The sequence below is a fragment of the Papio anubis genome, chromosome 3, assembly GCF_008728515.1.
Source record: "Papio anubis isolate 15944 chromosome 3, Panubis1.0, whole genome shotgun sequence".
Lineage (NCBI taxonomy): Eukaryota > Metazoa > Chordata > Mammalia > Primates > Cercopithecidae > Papio > Papio anubis.
In genome coordinates this window covers 88011455-88026605 of record NC_044978.1, presented here as the reverse complement: position 1 = coordinate 88026605, position 15151 = coordinate 88011455, and the positions used below count along the sequence as shown (strand labels likewise).

At 34.3% G+C, this 15151-nt stretch overlaps 1 protein-coding gene across 5 annotated transcripts in view; it reads right to left on the bottom strand.

The window, feature by feature from the left end:
• PPP3CA (protein phosphatase 3 catalytic subunit alpha) overlaps nt 1-15151 on the bottom strand; it is a 280082-nt gene that overhangs the window by 36462 nt on the left and 228469 nt on the right. For all 5 annotated transcript variants that reach the window (XM_017958529.3, XM_021938664.2, XM_031664405.1 and 2 more), the window contains 2 exons: nt 5288-5413; nt 3129-3203 (listed from right to left, as the gene is read on the bottom strand). In XM_017958529.3, coding sequence (XP_017814018.2) covers nt 3129-3203; nt 5288-5413 — 201 coding nt within the window. The remainder of the gene's footprint in view (nt 1-3128; nt 3204-5287; nt 5414-15151) is intronic.

The following is a 15151-nucleotide window of genomic DNA, read 5'->3' as shown; positions in this document are numbered from 1 at the left end:
CACTTAAAATTTTGAAAACACTAATCTTACTGTTAATACAGCTGAGCAGAAATAAGCTAAAGCAGAATAAACTGTTCAGAAAGATAAATAACTTAATGATGTTTAACCTGATAGGAATGGATCACTGAAGGAAGTGGATAAAAGTGAGAGATAAAGCTCATCTTTTCCAGTTGGTAAGAGCAGGTTAGGTATTCCTGACCATCTTCCTCCCTGCACCTGGGAGGACAAAATTTCTCTGCAGGACTGACTTAAAACTTAAAGAGTGGTAAAGTGGGTATTCAGGGGTCTGCTTAGAAAGAAAAAAATTCTTCCAAGGGCCCTAAGAAAAACATACACTCCTATAATTGGAATTAAAACAGAGTTTAAAAAGTAATTGGTGATGAGCACAGCACACTGATTAGAACTAATTATTTTTTTAAAAAGTATCTGACAAAACAAATCCTTTCACGTAAGTGATTGAGATGATGAGTAAAGGGAGCTTACTAGAAGTGAAGTAAGCACAGGGTTAGTCTTGGTGATGTTTAAGTGTGCAGGAATAACATGTAACAGTGAAATGTACAGTCATTTTGGCTATGGTACCTAGTACTTAGTAGATACTGAATATATATTTGCTGAGTGAATGGATTAACATAAAAATTACGAACATATGTAGGTCTATACATTCTTATTCTCTACAGTATGTTACATTTTTGTTCTCTATATCATAAATACTGGCTAGTGGACTTGGCAAAACAAACATTTGTTAATAGGGGATTATCACTGTATTAATGCTAATCTTTCTTTTAAAGAATAAAAGGACTATAGTGAAAGGTACATACTGAAAAATGTTTGTTGATGTTTAAGATTTAGGTTCCCTGTGGTTAGTATTTTTTTAGGAAATAGTTTCTGCCATTCTGAAAATAGTATTATCATTTAAAAGATAACAGTAGCAAACTGTGGCTATAACATATGAAACATCTAGAATTTAGATAAAGCACAAAATGTCCATTGATCTCCTGCATATTTCAAAATATGTCAATATATTTAAGTTCTTATATATTCTAAATTTTAGCCCAGTAAAGTTGTTTTTTTAATATATCAATTTTTCCCTTTCCTTCCCTATGTTGCACATCTCCTTGCAATGTGGTATATGACTCAAAAATAGTATATGAAGAAAAGTAATGAAGACAAGATAAGTTGCAGAAAGGAGAAAAACTATGAGATGTTAGAAATAAATCTTATACATTTAATTTACCTAAGTATATAGACTCTATTTACATGAGTGTATGAATAGGTTTATTTTTCTTTTGCCTGTAGCATTAGGTATTTTCCATTTATAGCCATGACCTGTATTAAGCTCAGGTAAACATTAAATCATGCCATTTGGAAACCAACTTTCAGAAAGGACCACATTCTCTTTTCATTTTACTCCAGTGCAGTTTTTAAAGGTATAAATTTTATCCATTTAAACTCACCATAATATCTAGTTTCCCTTGCCCTCTTCGCCCTTTATTTATAATTTGCCTCATTTTATTGATATTATTGGTTTATGCATCAGTCTCTCCAACCAGTTTGCAACTTCTTCAAGGAATAGGTTTTTAATGCATCTTATAACCCTGAGTGTCCTGAATCTAGGACCTCTGAGTATACTTTAAGTAATCTCCAGACTACTTACAATACTGAATACAATGTCAGTGCTATGTAGATAGTTGTTAACCTGCATTATTTAAGGAACAATGACAAGACAATAAATGTCTGTATGTGTTCAGTACAGATGCAACTTTTTCCTGAATTATTTTCAATCTGAGGTTGTTTGAATCCATGGATGCAGAGCCCTCTGATATGGAGGGCTGACTGTACTTCTGCTTTTTTTTGAGACGGGATCTTGCTCTGTCACCCAGGCTGGAGTATTGTGGTATGACCATGGCTCACTGCAGCCTCAACCTCCTGGGCTCAAGATTTCCTCCCACTTTAGCCTTCTGAGTAGCTGAGACCAGAATCATGCACCACCACACATGGCTAATTTTTTGTAGAAATGAGTTCTCCCTATGTTTCCCAGGCTGGTCTCAAAATCCTGGGCTCAGGTGATCTCCTGCCTCAGCCTATCAAAGTGCTAGGAACCACTGCACCCAGCCCCAACTGTACTTCTTAAATGCAGTAAAGTTTGCTTTTATGCTTTTCTTCTCTAAGTACATTTTGTCAGTTTCTATTCATTTTGAGGTGCTTTTGTAAGACTCAGGGTAATTTTCTCCTCCATATTTAACTTCATGGATCTGTGCCCCTTGCAGAAAAAGCATACTCTGTGAGGGTAAACACCAAGTAATATCTTAAAAAACATAAAAAACTCCTCATAGTTTATTGATTACCTATTACTACAGAAAGAAGAAATATTGGGATTGATATAAATACCAATATATCAATATGTAAATGCCTTCTTTTATCATAAATATCAAAACTTGAATAATTGACATGAGCAATTCCATTAAAGGACATTTTTAAATTGCCTGGTAAAAGAAATTGTCCAGTAAATGGTAACATTTGTTAGAAAATAAAGGATTACATTTGTATCAAAAAGCCAAAAAAGGTCACTTAGCAATATGAGCTACTGAAAGCTTATTAAAACAGTTTACTACTTTAACAATGTTTTTAAAGTAACGAGAAAATTCTCATATATGTTTCTTATACTTTTAAAAAGTAAACAAAATAAAATCATATCTTTCATTCTCAATTTTTTATATATATATTTTTTTTTTTTCTTTTTTTTTTTTTTGAGATGGAGTCTGGCTCTGTCACCCAGGCTGGAGTACAGTGGAGTGATCTTGGCTCACTGCAAGCTCCGCTTCCCAGGTTCACAACATTCTCCTGCCTCAGCCTCCCGGGTAGCTGGGACTACAGGCGCCCACCACCACACCTGGCTAATTTTTTGTATTTTTAGTAGAGATGGGGTTTCACCGTGTTAGCCAGGATGGTCTCGATCTCCTGACCTCGTGATCCGCCTGCCTCGGCCTCCCAAAGTGCTGGGATTACAGGCATAATATGTTATGTTTTAAACATAATCCAAATCTTAGAAATTTATTCTTAGGTTTAGCAATGAGACTCCAAGTAATTATCTGGCAAATAGCATTAGCACAAAGGCTCAAGCCTCTTACCATCAAATCCATCTTCTTCTGACCCTAGTTCATCATCAGAGCAGATGTTGAGGACATTTACCAGCATCTCAGTCACTAAAGAGAGAAAGCAAAGAAAGAAAAGTCGGGGGTTTTCTGTTACAACCTTAACTATTACTCTGGCAATGTTAATGAGCAAACGTAGCAATAACATTTCTTATTTAGATTGTATATAGAAGCAGTTTCCAGAAACATCCAGATCATAAAAAACAGCCTTTGTAATTCTATGCAGACTTTATAAAACTATTAGTTCATGCTTATGGTATCTAATGGTAACATTTACTAGCTCTAGGTCAATAGACAATGACAAATCAAATATGTGGATGTGAATATACTATAAATCAATGAAAGAGAAAATAGGTTTTTTTGAATTTTTATTATCACACAATGATAAGGCTTAATCTAGATCAGATTACAACCTTCTGTTCAGTAGGGACTAAGAATGATGAATTTTTAAAATATTTTTAATCACCTAGAGAACTTCACGCCATTATAGGCATGTGGTTTTGTGTTTATTACAAACTGCTGATTGAGAAACTAATATATCTGAAGTATTTTTCAGAATACTAATTTTAAAAATGTATTGACAGAAGTATCATTAAATTTGATTTTCAAAAATGCTTAAAAAATTAAATAGTTGCAGTTTAATCAGAAATTTACTTAATAGATTACAGTAGGATTATATAAAAGTGTTGTACAGAGGAAATTAGTACTGCATTATTTTTATACTACAAAGCACGCTATTTACATTTAACAATTTTTGAAATTAGATTGGATTCTACTATGCACGTGAAAAGAAGCCTGTCTACTGCTTCTTTGAGAGCTAGTTTTTAAAGTAAAATGCTATTTCAAAAAATGTCCTTCTAGAATTGAAGATGTATGATACAGAGTGAAACTTCAATGGAGCCAACATTGATCCAGAGTTTCAGTTTAATTATCAAAACTGGATTTTGTGTACCAACAGATTAATATGCTGATTTCTAATAAATGTCCCAAATTTTAATAATTAATAGAAACAATTCAAATAAAGAGTGCTCAAAAGGTGCCCCACAGTTGTCAGGATTCACACTGCTTCTGCTTCCAGTGAAGTCAACAGATGACGCTACTCCAATTTGATCAGTGCAAGAAAGTTGTAATATGGAGTAGTACTGGGATTATTTATCAGAGACTATTAAAAATTTATTTTTGATTATTTTGATATCCAAAGGGAAGACTTCTTTGCTGACAACTCAAAACTTCACTGGTTTAATCATTTTAGGGCATTTAAAGGGAAAACAACAATTAGGGTTTCAGAAAAATATTTAGCTTTTCTCTGATACTCCTTATAGGACATCATTACTCTGATACGTAGGGAACACTCATCTTTCTTGTAATGCCCATTCACCTTCTCATGGAAAATATGAGACGATACGTGATAATCAATCTGTGTATCACTGTTAGGCCTCCTGAATGAAAAACAAGTGGTGCAGGCATGTCTTCAAAATTTTTGTTGGCATTTAAGTCAACATATGAAAGCAAAACAGAGGGGGAAAGAAGGCAGGCAAGAAGAAAGTTAATAAACAACTTTTAAAATGTAAATTTGTCTCCTGTTCTGTACCTTATAATGTGCTAATGCCTACATTATTGATGAACTACTTTGTTGTTGTACATATTGTTCTTCAAAATATTGTAGCCATTAAGCACTATCAAATAATAATTTATTAACATCAGAAATGTAAGGAGAGCATGGCTATCCTAATCTTTTAATTTGGCAGATAATCTTTTAATTTGGCAGATAAAATTAAATAGTCCTTTGGGATTATAGTACAAAGGGGTAAGGAAAAAGTGTAGACATTACTTGAAACCAGGTAAAGCTGTATTTCCATTATATTTTAAAGAGTTATATTATTCTAATAAAATTGTAAAAATTTCCTAAATATTCGTTTTTGTTTTTGTTTTTTTCTGCTTCCCCCTAATTCACCAATTGTGTTCTGTTAATAGGATGCAGAGTGACACACTTCTACCTCCAAATCACATCTTTCATTGTACAACTTGTACATTTTATTGGCTGGGCCAAAGTTCTTCTCTTTCTGAGTGTTTAATCTCCTTTCCTTCCTTCCTAAACTATTTTAAGAAGAACATCTCAGGATTCCACAACATACCTTTTTCCCCAACAAAAGGCAGGGACCAAGTAAAAACATCCATGAAATTTGGAAGCCAGTATGGATGAGGAGAACAGTTGAATTGCCTGATATTCATAACATTGTTCTCATACTTCAATACTGCAGCTAAAAATAACCAAAAAAGGATGTCAGAAACACACGACATATTTCGGCTTCTATGTATGGCTTTACCTCATCAAGAAAATTCAACCATTTGACTGAAGTTCCAAAACATCCAGGCTTATACCTTAGGCATCCCAGAATGCTTATATAACTTATGTACTTGAACCTTACTCTACACAATATATGAATACTTAATATGGAATTGTATAACAAATTGGAAAATATTTATAAAAATAGTTAATCTAATGTCTGTCAGGAATTGTATCAAGCTCCCCTTTCAGCCAAGAATACTTTAGTCTTAAAATTTGATATCTGATGACACTAATAAAAGTGGCACAGCTAAGTTTGACATAATAATCTCCTGAAATATTTGAATGAATTTATTTTTTAAAAATAAAACTTCATCTAGTAGAACTCCCAACAGTTGTACAAAATAGTTTAAGTTAGATTGCTTTATTTTTTAATGCTTATTTTATTTTTTAAATTAACATAATAATAGTACATATTCATGGGGTATATAGTGATGTTTTGATACATATAATGCACAGTAATCAGATCAGGGTAATTAGCTATACATTAAATACCATATCAAACATTTATCATTTATTTTTGTTTGGAACATTCAATATTCTCCTTCCAGCTATTTGAAATTATAATCTATTATTGTTAACTATAGTTACCCTATGGTAGATTGCTTTCTTGACTTAATAAAGTAAAATGTTTGGATTGAATCTCACATAAAATAATGTGCTTCTATCTAACTCTATCCTTGATTTCTGAAAAAGATGTCCATCTATGACTCAGGAAAACAAATGTGCATGCTTCACGTCTATGTAAGTACTTTCAATAAAGGAAAAGTCACCTGTTTTAGTGGGGGTCACCTATTCTACGGATAGACAATTTTAAGTTGCAGGAAATTCTCAGGTTGAGTTTAAACCTGCCTTTACCAGTCACTGATCATAGTTTTGCTATGCGTTTCATATTTAATATTTAAAAGGCTGTCATTCTGCTTCTGAATGACAGCCTTTTAAATATTAAATATGATACTCAAGCATATCTTCTTAGGCTTTGGCAAGATTTCATTTTTATTATCTACTCAGGGCATAATTAGTATTACATTAGAAGACAGTAACCAACGGAGTCTACATGATATCATAGGATTTTTTCTTGTTTATGTTACGGGGTTGAAAATACAGAAAAATTAATCATTACTTTTTTGTTTATACTCAGAATGGATGCTCAGGAGCTGGAGACACATCTTGGTATCTGCTTTATAATCTTTTTCAAGCAAATTATTTTTATCCCCTTTCACCCTCTTTAATATGACATGGCTTCTTGACGCTTTAGCTCATCATGCTCAACCTATTCTGAATGCATGCCAGATCGGCAATGTCTCTGCTAAAATGTGGCCCAGAAGTAATATAATCTTCTAGGTCGGTTTGAACAGTGCAGAGTACGGGGAGAATATATCGTTTTCTGTGGTGTGGATACTATATATATCATATTGGAGCCTAACAATATGTTGATGTTTTTAGCAGCCTGCATTTAACTAAACTCGTACTTGTGAATGGTAAGGCCTTTGTTTTGCATTGTTATTTCTGGCTGACCAACATGGTTCCAGGGAACATATAATCACAGACACTTTGGGGACAAGAAATGTAGATAGTGTAGGCAATACTGATATGAAGGTAGTCATCCTCTTCTTCCTGTGGAATTCTAATTCCTGCATATGTTTCTGTAAACTCATTCCCTTTTATGTTGCTTTATCGTTTATGCCATAAGGATACATTTACATGATATTAAAAACATGCAAAATAAAAAAAAAAATCAAGGCAAACTACCATACCAATACTTTTGATTTTCAGTTTAAGAAAGGTGACGTATTTCCTATCTTTGCTAAGTGCTACCAGAGCTCTAGCTCCATGTAAAAGGTTTTTACTATTTCGGAACACTGAATATTCACAGCAGAAATGCATCCTCGTATCTTCAGATGAATCTTTAAGGCTTTAAATTGTCTTTTTGAAGAGTAATTTCTCCTCTAAGTTCCCCCACTTTTTATTAACCTTAGGTTGGTGGTATAGCATGCAGAAGAAAAGTAAATATTATAGTTAACAGTGCCCTGGAGGCAAGAGATAGGCTTTATGTAATAATCTGCACAACAAATCTGAGAAGCAGGTGTGACTGCCCTTATGTTACAAAGGACTTGTGGTTGAGAAATGGAGAAACTTGCTCAAGATCACGCAACCAGTAACTGACAGATCTTACTCAGCTTTTTCTGACACCAAATTCATTCCCTTTCTTTCATTCCCTGCTGTCTCTCATAAATTATAAATGTATGAATTCTAGTCCTAGCTGTTATAATAATTTAACTTTGAATATGGATTTCATAATTAAAGAGGTTTTAGTTTTTGCCAAAATACATGTTTGAGTGAAACAGGATGCAATTCACAAGCAAGGATAAGGCTCATCCAATAGACAAAACAGAAGTTCTGTTTTGTAGCTGGTGAGATAAAACTTCATTTGATCTTGGCTCAATATAATTTACTTCAGTACCTACTGATAAAAGCAATATTGTTTTTAGATTTTATTTTCATTTATTTACTGAGTATCTGATATATGCCAGGCATTATGTGTGGCCCTTTATAAACATAATTACAAATCTTCACAATATTCCTCAAAAGTGGTTCTTATCATTTATATTTTGGAAAAAAAGGACAGCCAGGTCCTTTGTAGGGGACATGGATGCAGCTGGAATCCATCATTCTTAGCAAACTATCACAAGAACAGAAAAACCAAACACCGTGATGTTCTCACCAGGTGGGAACTGAACAATGAGATCACTTGGACTCGGAAGGGGAACATCACAACACCGTGGGCCTATCATGGGAGGGGGAGGGAGGGACTGCATTGAGTTATACCTGATGTAAATGATTTGAGTTGATGGGTGCAGCACACCAACATGGGCAATAAGTATACATATGTAACAAACCTGCATCAAGTATGCACATAAAAATTCAACTTACAGTATAATAATAATAAATAAATTAAAAAAAAAAAAGATAAAAAAAAAAAAAAAAAAGAAAATAAGCAAACAGAGAGGTTATCTGCCTACAGTCACACTTAGAAAGAGGTAAATCTCACTTTTGGCCTGAGTCTAAAGTCCCTGATCCTTCTAGTACATCATAATATATTCATTCTAATAGTATAAATAATTCAGTGTCTATCAAGTTGTGGACACAAATTCTTTCTCCTTCCATGTTTAATCTCTTTAAAGAAGAGCACTGGACTGGAAAGCCAGGAGTCCAGACTACAAGATGGAATCTGTCACTAATTATTCACCAGACTAAGGTACTTAGTATCTTTAAGTTAAGTCTCAGTTACCTAACTATGTGGGTTTATAAATAATTTATAAAATCTCTTCCGGATCTGAATGATGTTAACAAACTTCATTGTAAACAATGAAAGGCCTCATCACTAATGCAATAAATAATATTCTCAGTAGTTCTATAAGCTATAAATAGAATTTTTTCTAATTTTTCTCTAGCTTGAAAAATCCTAAATTGAAAAATGAAATTACACCAATATGTATTCTTTTTTCTTCAGCAACACATTTATGCAAAAATACTTTTTGAACAACCTTACATTAGTAAGTTACTCAAAATTCTGATATTTTTGTAAAATAAATATATAACACAGAAATACATGAGGAAAAAAAAAAAAAACTAAAACAGTCCAAAATATCTGCAGTCACGAAATTCACAGTTAACGTTTCATCTTCCACCTCCCACATCCTCCGCCCCTGCCACCTGCCTCCGACTGTCATTGGGATTACAAAACCCAACTGGAGCCCTAACAGTGTGCTCTTCTCTGAAGTACTTGAAAGACGTTTATCTCCAGTACAATATAAATAATACAAATAGTTGTACTTCAATAATCACTCAAGACCACCTCCTGAGCCCTTGTCTGAGAAACAGAAGAAAAAAAGAACAAAAGTCTACCACCAAGGAGCTCCTTTATTCTACTGGCAATTCCACATGACCTCTTGTCACTTAACAATTGTAACAGAGAGACTCTGACATACATGCAGGCCTGACATTATTAACCATCCTTCAGAGCACACCAGACACCACAGAAATAAATGCTCTTCTGTTGTACTGGCAGGTATGAAGAACAGCTGGAAGGAAATTTGGTATAATGAAAAGAATACTAATCCCACAAATCTGGAAGCCTGACTGCCAGTTCTTCTTCTGATGTCAAAATTACTGTCTTAAAAATGCAATCCACTCATTTTATAGTACCTGTAGAACCCTGGGTTCAAAGACATGCTGTAAAAGATGTAAAATTAGTAATCAAGGGCCTGCTCCTACTTGGTGAATGCAGAAGGGGGACTGTACCTCGATTATATCTAATAACACAACTGGTCCCCTGTACATAGTGAAGTCCAAGGAATAGAATCTATCTTACTCCACTGCTCTGTCAACCAAGCCATGTACTAAGTTGCCTGACCATATCCAAATCTGTAAAACAGGGGGTCTTTCTTACTTTAATTTGAAATTTTGATGAGACCAAAAAAAAAAAAAGCTAGTATTTAATGAAAACTTGAAAACATTTCTCAACATACTGTCTACAATTTCCATCACCCAGGGAAACTGGAGACAAAGCAATGAATGACAAGAGTAGAAAGATCAAAAGAAAGCTTCTAATTAAAGACCAGCTATCAAAATGATTGCTAACAAGTGGTATTAACCAGTTTACCGAACCACACATGGGCTCATCACTTCTCAAGTGGGTGTCCAGAGGAATACGAAGTTCTTTTTCTGAAAAACCTGTAACTGTAATGCTTCCACCATACCTCTGGCACTCTTCACACCACTAGTCCCGATTTTAAGACAGGGGAGAAGAGGTCAAAAGAATGGAAAATGACTTGAATTTTATTCCTGTCCTCACCCTTTTGCTAATGTCTTTCATCTCCTTATCCCTAACTGACCATCCTCTTTCACCTTCAGAATATGGGAAAGAGGGAGAGAAAAGAAACAAAGATGAGAAGAAACCAAATGGGGGCATTCCAGAATCATAATCCATCCAGAAATAGCAAAAGCACAAAGAAATTGCATAATAGACCCAGGATGTTTTTTCCTTCCAATTCTTCCACCCGCAGATGCCCTAGCAGAAAAACTAGCATCAGTGTGTTCTTTTGGCAAAGTCCTACCATCACGAAAGGAGGCATAATGCCTTGGTGGATACAATTCCTGAAGCAGGACCCATGCAACTCATAATGTTCTATGGCAGCATTTGAAGATTATGCCGGTATGCTGCATGCAAGGGGTTTTTTAAATTCTGGGAGCCATGCTACTTAGTTTTCAAAAATCTGTATTTTCTCATAAAAATTACTTTTTGGGGGTACAATTTTCATTTAAGATTGTGTGAAGATGTATATATGTATATTCACATATATGCATACTTTTCCGTAGTATATATTATAGCATTCATGAAAACAGTCTCTACAATTCCTTTCATTTTAAAATCTGATTTCTAACTTCCACCTCCATTTTTTTCCCCTTTCAGTGTCCTAGTTCTTGCTGGATGAATTCTGTCCTTAAAAGATTCTTTTAAATATTATTAATAACTTAGTTAAAGGGAAATGTACTAATTCATGATGGTTACAGTATTTGGTGAGCAAGGACTGTACTCATAAATTTTACTCTCTAGATCATAAGCTTAAGTGAAAAGTATGTGTTCAAGTCACTTATGAAGATAGATGTCAAACCTTAAATTTTTAGGTAATTTGACCATGATATTCTTCAGTATGAGAAAGGTAATGTTTATATTGTTTCATCCAGTGCCTAATATAGGGTCTTTCACAGGCAAATTTTCAGTAAATTCATATAATGACTAAATTTTTCTTTTTTTATTTTTCAAGAGATGGGATCTTGCTCTGTTGCTCAGGCTGGAAGACAATAGCACAATCATAGCTAACCGCAGTTTCGAACTCCTGGGCTCAAGTGATCCTCCCGCTTCAGCCTCCCAAGTAACTGGGACTACAGGCACACACCACCATGCCTGGCTCATAATGACTAAATTTCAGCCATTCTGAAATATTTTGTTATTAGTGGATACAAACAGTAGGTATATATGACTTACTTGAAGCTGTGAGATAATTATTTTGTATGTATCAAGGACACACATGTATGCTACTCTATATAATCACTTTATGTCCATTCTAGCCCTTGCCCCACTCCTCTTACTCATTAGGTGGAAATGGAAATACATTCTCAATCTTTATATACCTTATATACCTTGTACATGCATCCTTCATAGTACCTACAACACCTTTTTGAACTTTGTTGTAAGTCTCCTAAATAAAATATTCATATTATCTTACTTACATTAAGGGCAAAGATGGCATTAGATATTTCTGGGAAACAGTATGAGGTAATCTTCTGACTATGTGCATGTGCGCATGTGTGTGTACTGTTGAGCACTGAACAATGCAGTTTTGAACTGCACAGGTCCATTTATATGCAGATTTTCTTCTGCTTCTGCCAGCCCTGAGATAGCAAGACCAACCCCTCTTCTTCTTTCTTCTCCTCAGCCTACTCCAAATGAAGATGATGAGGATGAAAACTTTTATGATAATCCACATCTACTTAATGAATAGTATATATATTTTCTCTTGCTTATGATTTCCTTCAGGACATTTTTTTCTCTAGGTTTTGTGTATCATATACTATAAAAATACAGAATATAACACACGTAACATACAGAATATAACACACGTAACATACAAAATATGTGTTAATTGACTGTTTATGTTATCAGGAAGGCTCTGGGCAACAGTAGGTTATTAGTAGTTAAGTTTTTGGTGAATCAAAAGTTACACGTGGATTTTTGATTGCAGCGGGGGCTGGCACCCCTAACTGCTGTATTGTTCCAGGGTCAATTCTGTATGTTTCCATTCTTAATATAGGGTTAGCAAATTATTAACCAGGTTATTATTCATATATAGAATTTTGGGTAAAGTAAGTGGAAGGAAGACAATAGAAGGAATGAGGGAGGCACAGATCCTTTTTTATTCTTTTATAGTGTTATCTACTGAATCTGGCATATGGTTGATGCTTAATTGTGTTGGTTGAAGAAAAGACCTAAGGAATGAAAACAGAAAATGGGAGAAGAGGGAAAAAGAGAGGAAGGAAACACAAAGCATATAACCAATCAGGATACTAAAAACATAACTAACAAAATACAAACAGAAATCTGAAGGAAACATAAAGGAATTTAGGTAAAAGGCAATGTGTCACCTCAAAGGCTAAACTGTTTGTTTTAAAATTGTAAGAGCATGTAAATTAGAGAACAGTGGAAACGACACTAGTTCTGTCACACGGTAACTGCATGAACTTGGGCAAATATTTCTCCTTCTTTAGTCTTTACCTTCAAACTTGTAAAACAGGAATAATATCTGCCCTCTCATTTTTAAAGTATAAAGATCAAATAATCCAATTGCTGAGAATGGGGCAGGAAAACAAAACAAAACAAAACAAAACACATGTGATTAATATGCATGATAATCTTAATCAGATGAAATATTTTGTCCCTGAGAAATGTAAAGTATTATAAGTCTGTTTCAAATTCTTCAAGGAGGGCATGGCTATCTATTTTAAATAGTTTGCCATTTTATAATTCCCACCTAATATATTATACTTAAATACTAGGATCCAGAGAATTTGGGGCCAATAATTGATCTTTGTAAGTAGCTCAAGACCAGTTAAACATTGTGAATCATTTCTAACATTATAATTTTGCATAGAGTATTTGAATTTCTTCTAGCAAATTTTTTTTTGTTGTTAATAAGAAAGAATCACTGGCAATTATCAGTTTCTTAACAGTTTTAGCTAGTGAATTCATTTATGCTCTAATCTATATTATGATGATGCTAAAGTGAGGCTTATGCAAACCTAGACTAAAAACAGAGAGAGAGAGAGAGTCTTAGCTGAAGCTTTAAGCTATTGGAGGAGAAGGCATAGGGATAGTAAACACTGTGCCTTTGCCTTGCTCTCATTTGGTACAGCTCCAAAAGCCTAATAAGGGTAACTGTACTCTGGTGGGAGGTATTTTGAAACTGGTGTTATCTCTACACATTCGTAGAAGACCCTTTTCAACTTCAAGCTTGGACTTTGTATCAGGCCTTGAGCTATAGCTTGCAATTATTCTGGGTTATCTCCAAGATATCCTTGGCACTGAGTTAGTATTAAGTTCCTACACTTCGTATCAACATTGTTTTCCATGGAAATAATGTCATGGCAGACTTTTTGACACTGTAAGAGTAAAGTCTAAGAGTCTCTTGCAGGTCTAGAATTCCTAGATAATGAATAGCAAGTGACAATCCATTAATTCAAGTTTTTAACATTCCTCGGATTGTTACTGTTTTTCTCTTGCTGAATGCTTTATAGAGAATGAGATTTGTAGAGAAGTAGGTTTTAGTTCAACTGAAGATTCAACTAACCATCAGGGCTATCAGACAATGGAATTCAATGCTTTAAGATGGATTCTTTGATTGACCCTTTTCAGCTGGTGGCAGAAGAGCACTTGGCAATGAATCTGTATGGAGGATTCAGCATGGAATCCTCCTTTGTTCCCTGGTAAGGTCTCCCATAACTCTGACATCTGAAATCTTGTAATTCTATAGGCAAAGCTTTGTGAAAAGCAAGAATTACCTCACACACTGTGTCTTACTTTGTTGAAGTTTCACAACTACTTAACTAAATTTACAATTAGAGAGTAGTGATTTTTAAGAAATCAAGACGGTCATTTGTTGGTGCAAAGATACAGAGATTATGTGCAGATTCATTCAATTAAAATATATAGTACAAGGTATCTTTCAATATTAAATTTTAATGGGATAGTGGGATAGTTTATATTTTACCATCCCTTCCATTAATTAAATGTTTAAATGTGAGCAAGTGACTACTGGATTAAAACTAACTGATTTACAAAGTGGCCTCCAGCAATGACACTTTCACAGTGGAGCTGAATAAACAAAAGCAAAAGTGCGTTAGGGAATACATTTTAAAGGGATTAATGAATTATTTATTTCAGAAAAATGTAAAAGGTATTCTAACTTCGTTCTTTTAATAATGCATATATTTGGATGCATAACACTCAGGTAATTTTAAAGTGATAACAAATAACTCTTCATTTCAAAAGCTTTCTTTTCTTATTGAAGAATGGTTAGAGTCACCTAAACATAATGGAACCATGAGATGAAGAGTGGATTAGCGGATCGTTCACAGACATTTCACACAACAAAGCTAAGGCAGGAGAGTACAGACAGAGGTTAATATGTGGGCTCTGCAGTCAGTATGCTGAGTTTCAATTTCAGTGCTTTCTGGTATCAGCTTGTGTCAACCTTGGGAAAAATATGCAGTTCCTTTGTGCCCTAGATTTTCATGAATAAAATCAAGATTATAGAGTAATTCATAGGGTTGTTGAAAGACTAAATGCATTTATACACATAAACTCTTTGAGCAGTATCTGGCACATAGTAAGTGCTCAAAAAAGTTAGTATTATATGCTGTTTATAGGAACAAAGTGAATAGCATAGGTATAGTATGCTATCACAACTGAAGGGAAATATTTACATTGGCTAAATATATTACCAACAGAAGACTTTAAAAAATATGGCTAACAGGGTGAAACCCCGTCTCTACTAAAAATATAAAAACTTAGCCGGGCGTGGTGGCGGGT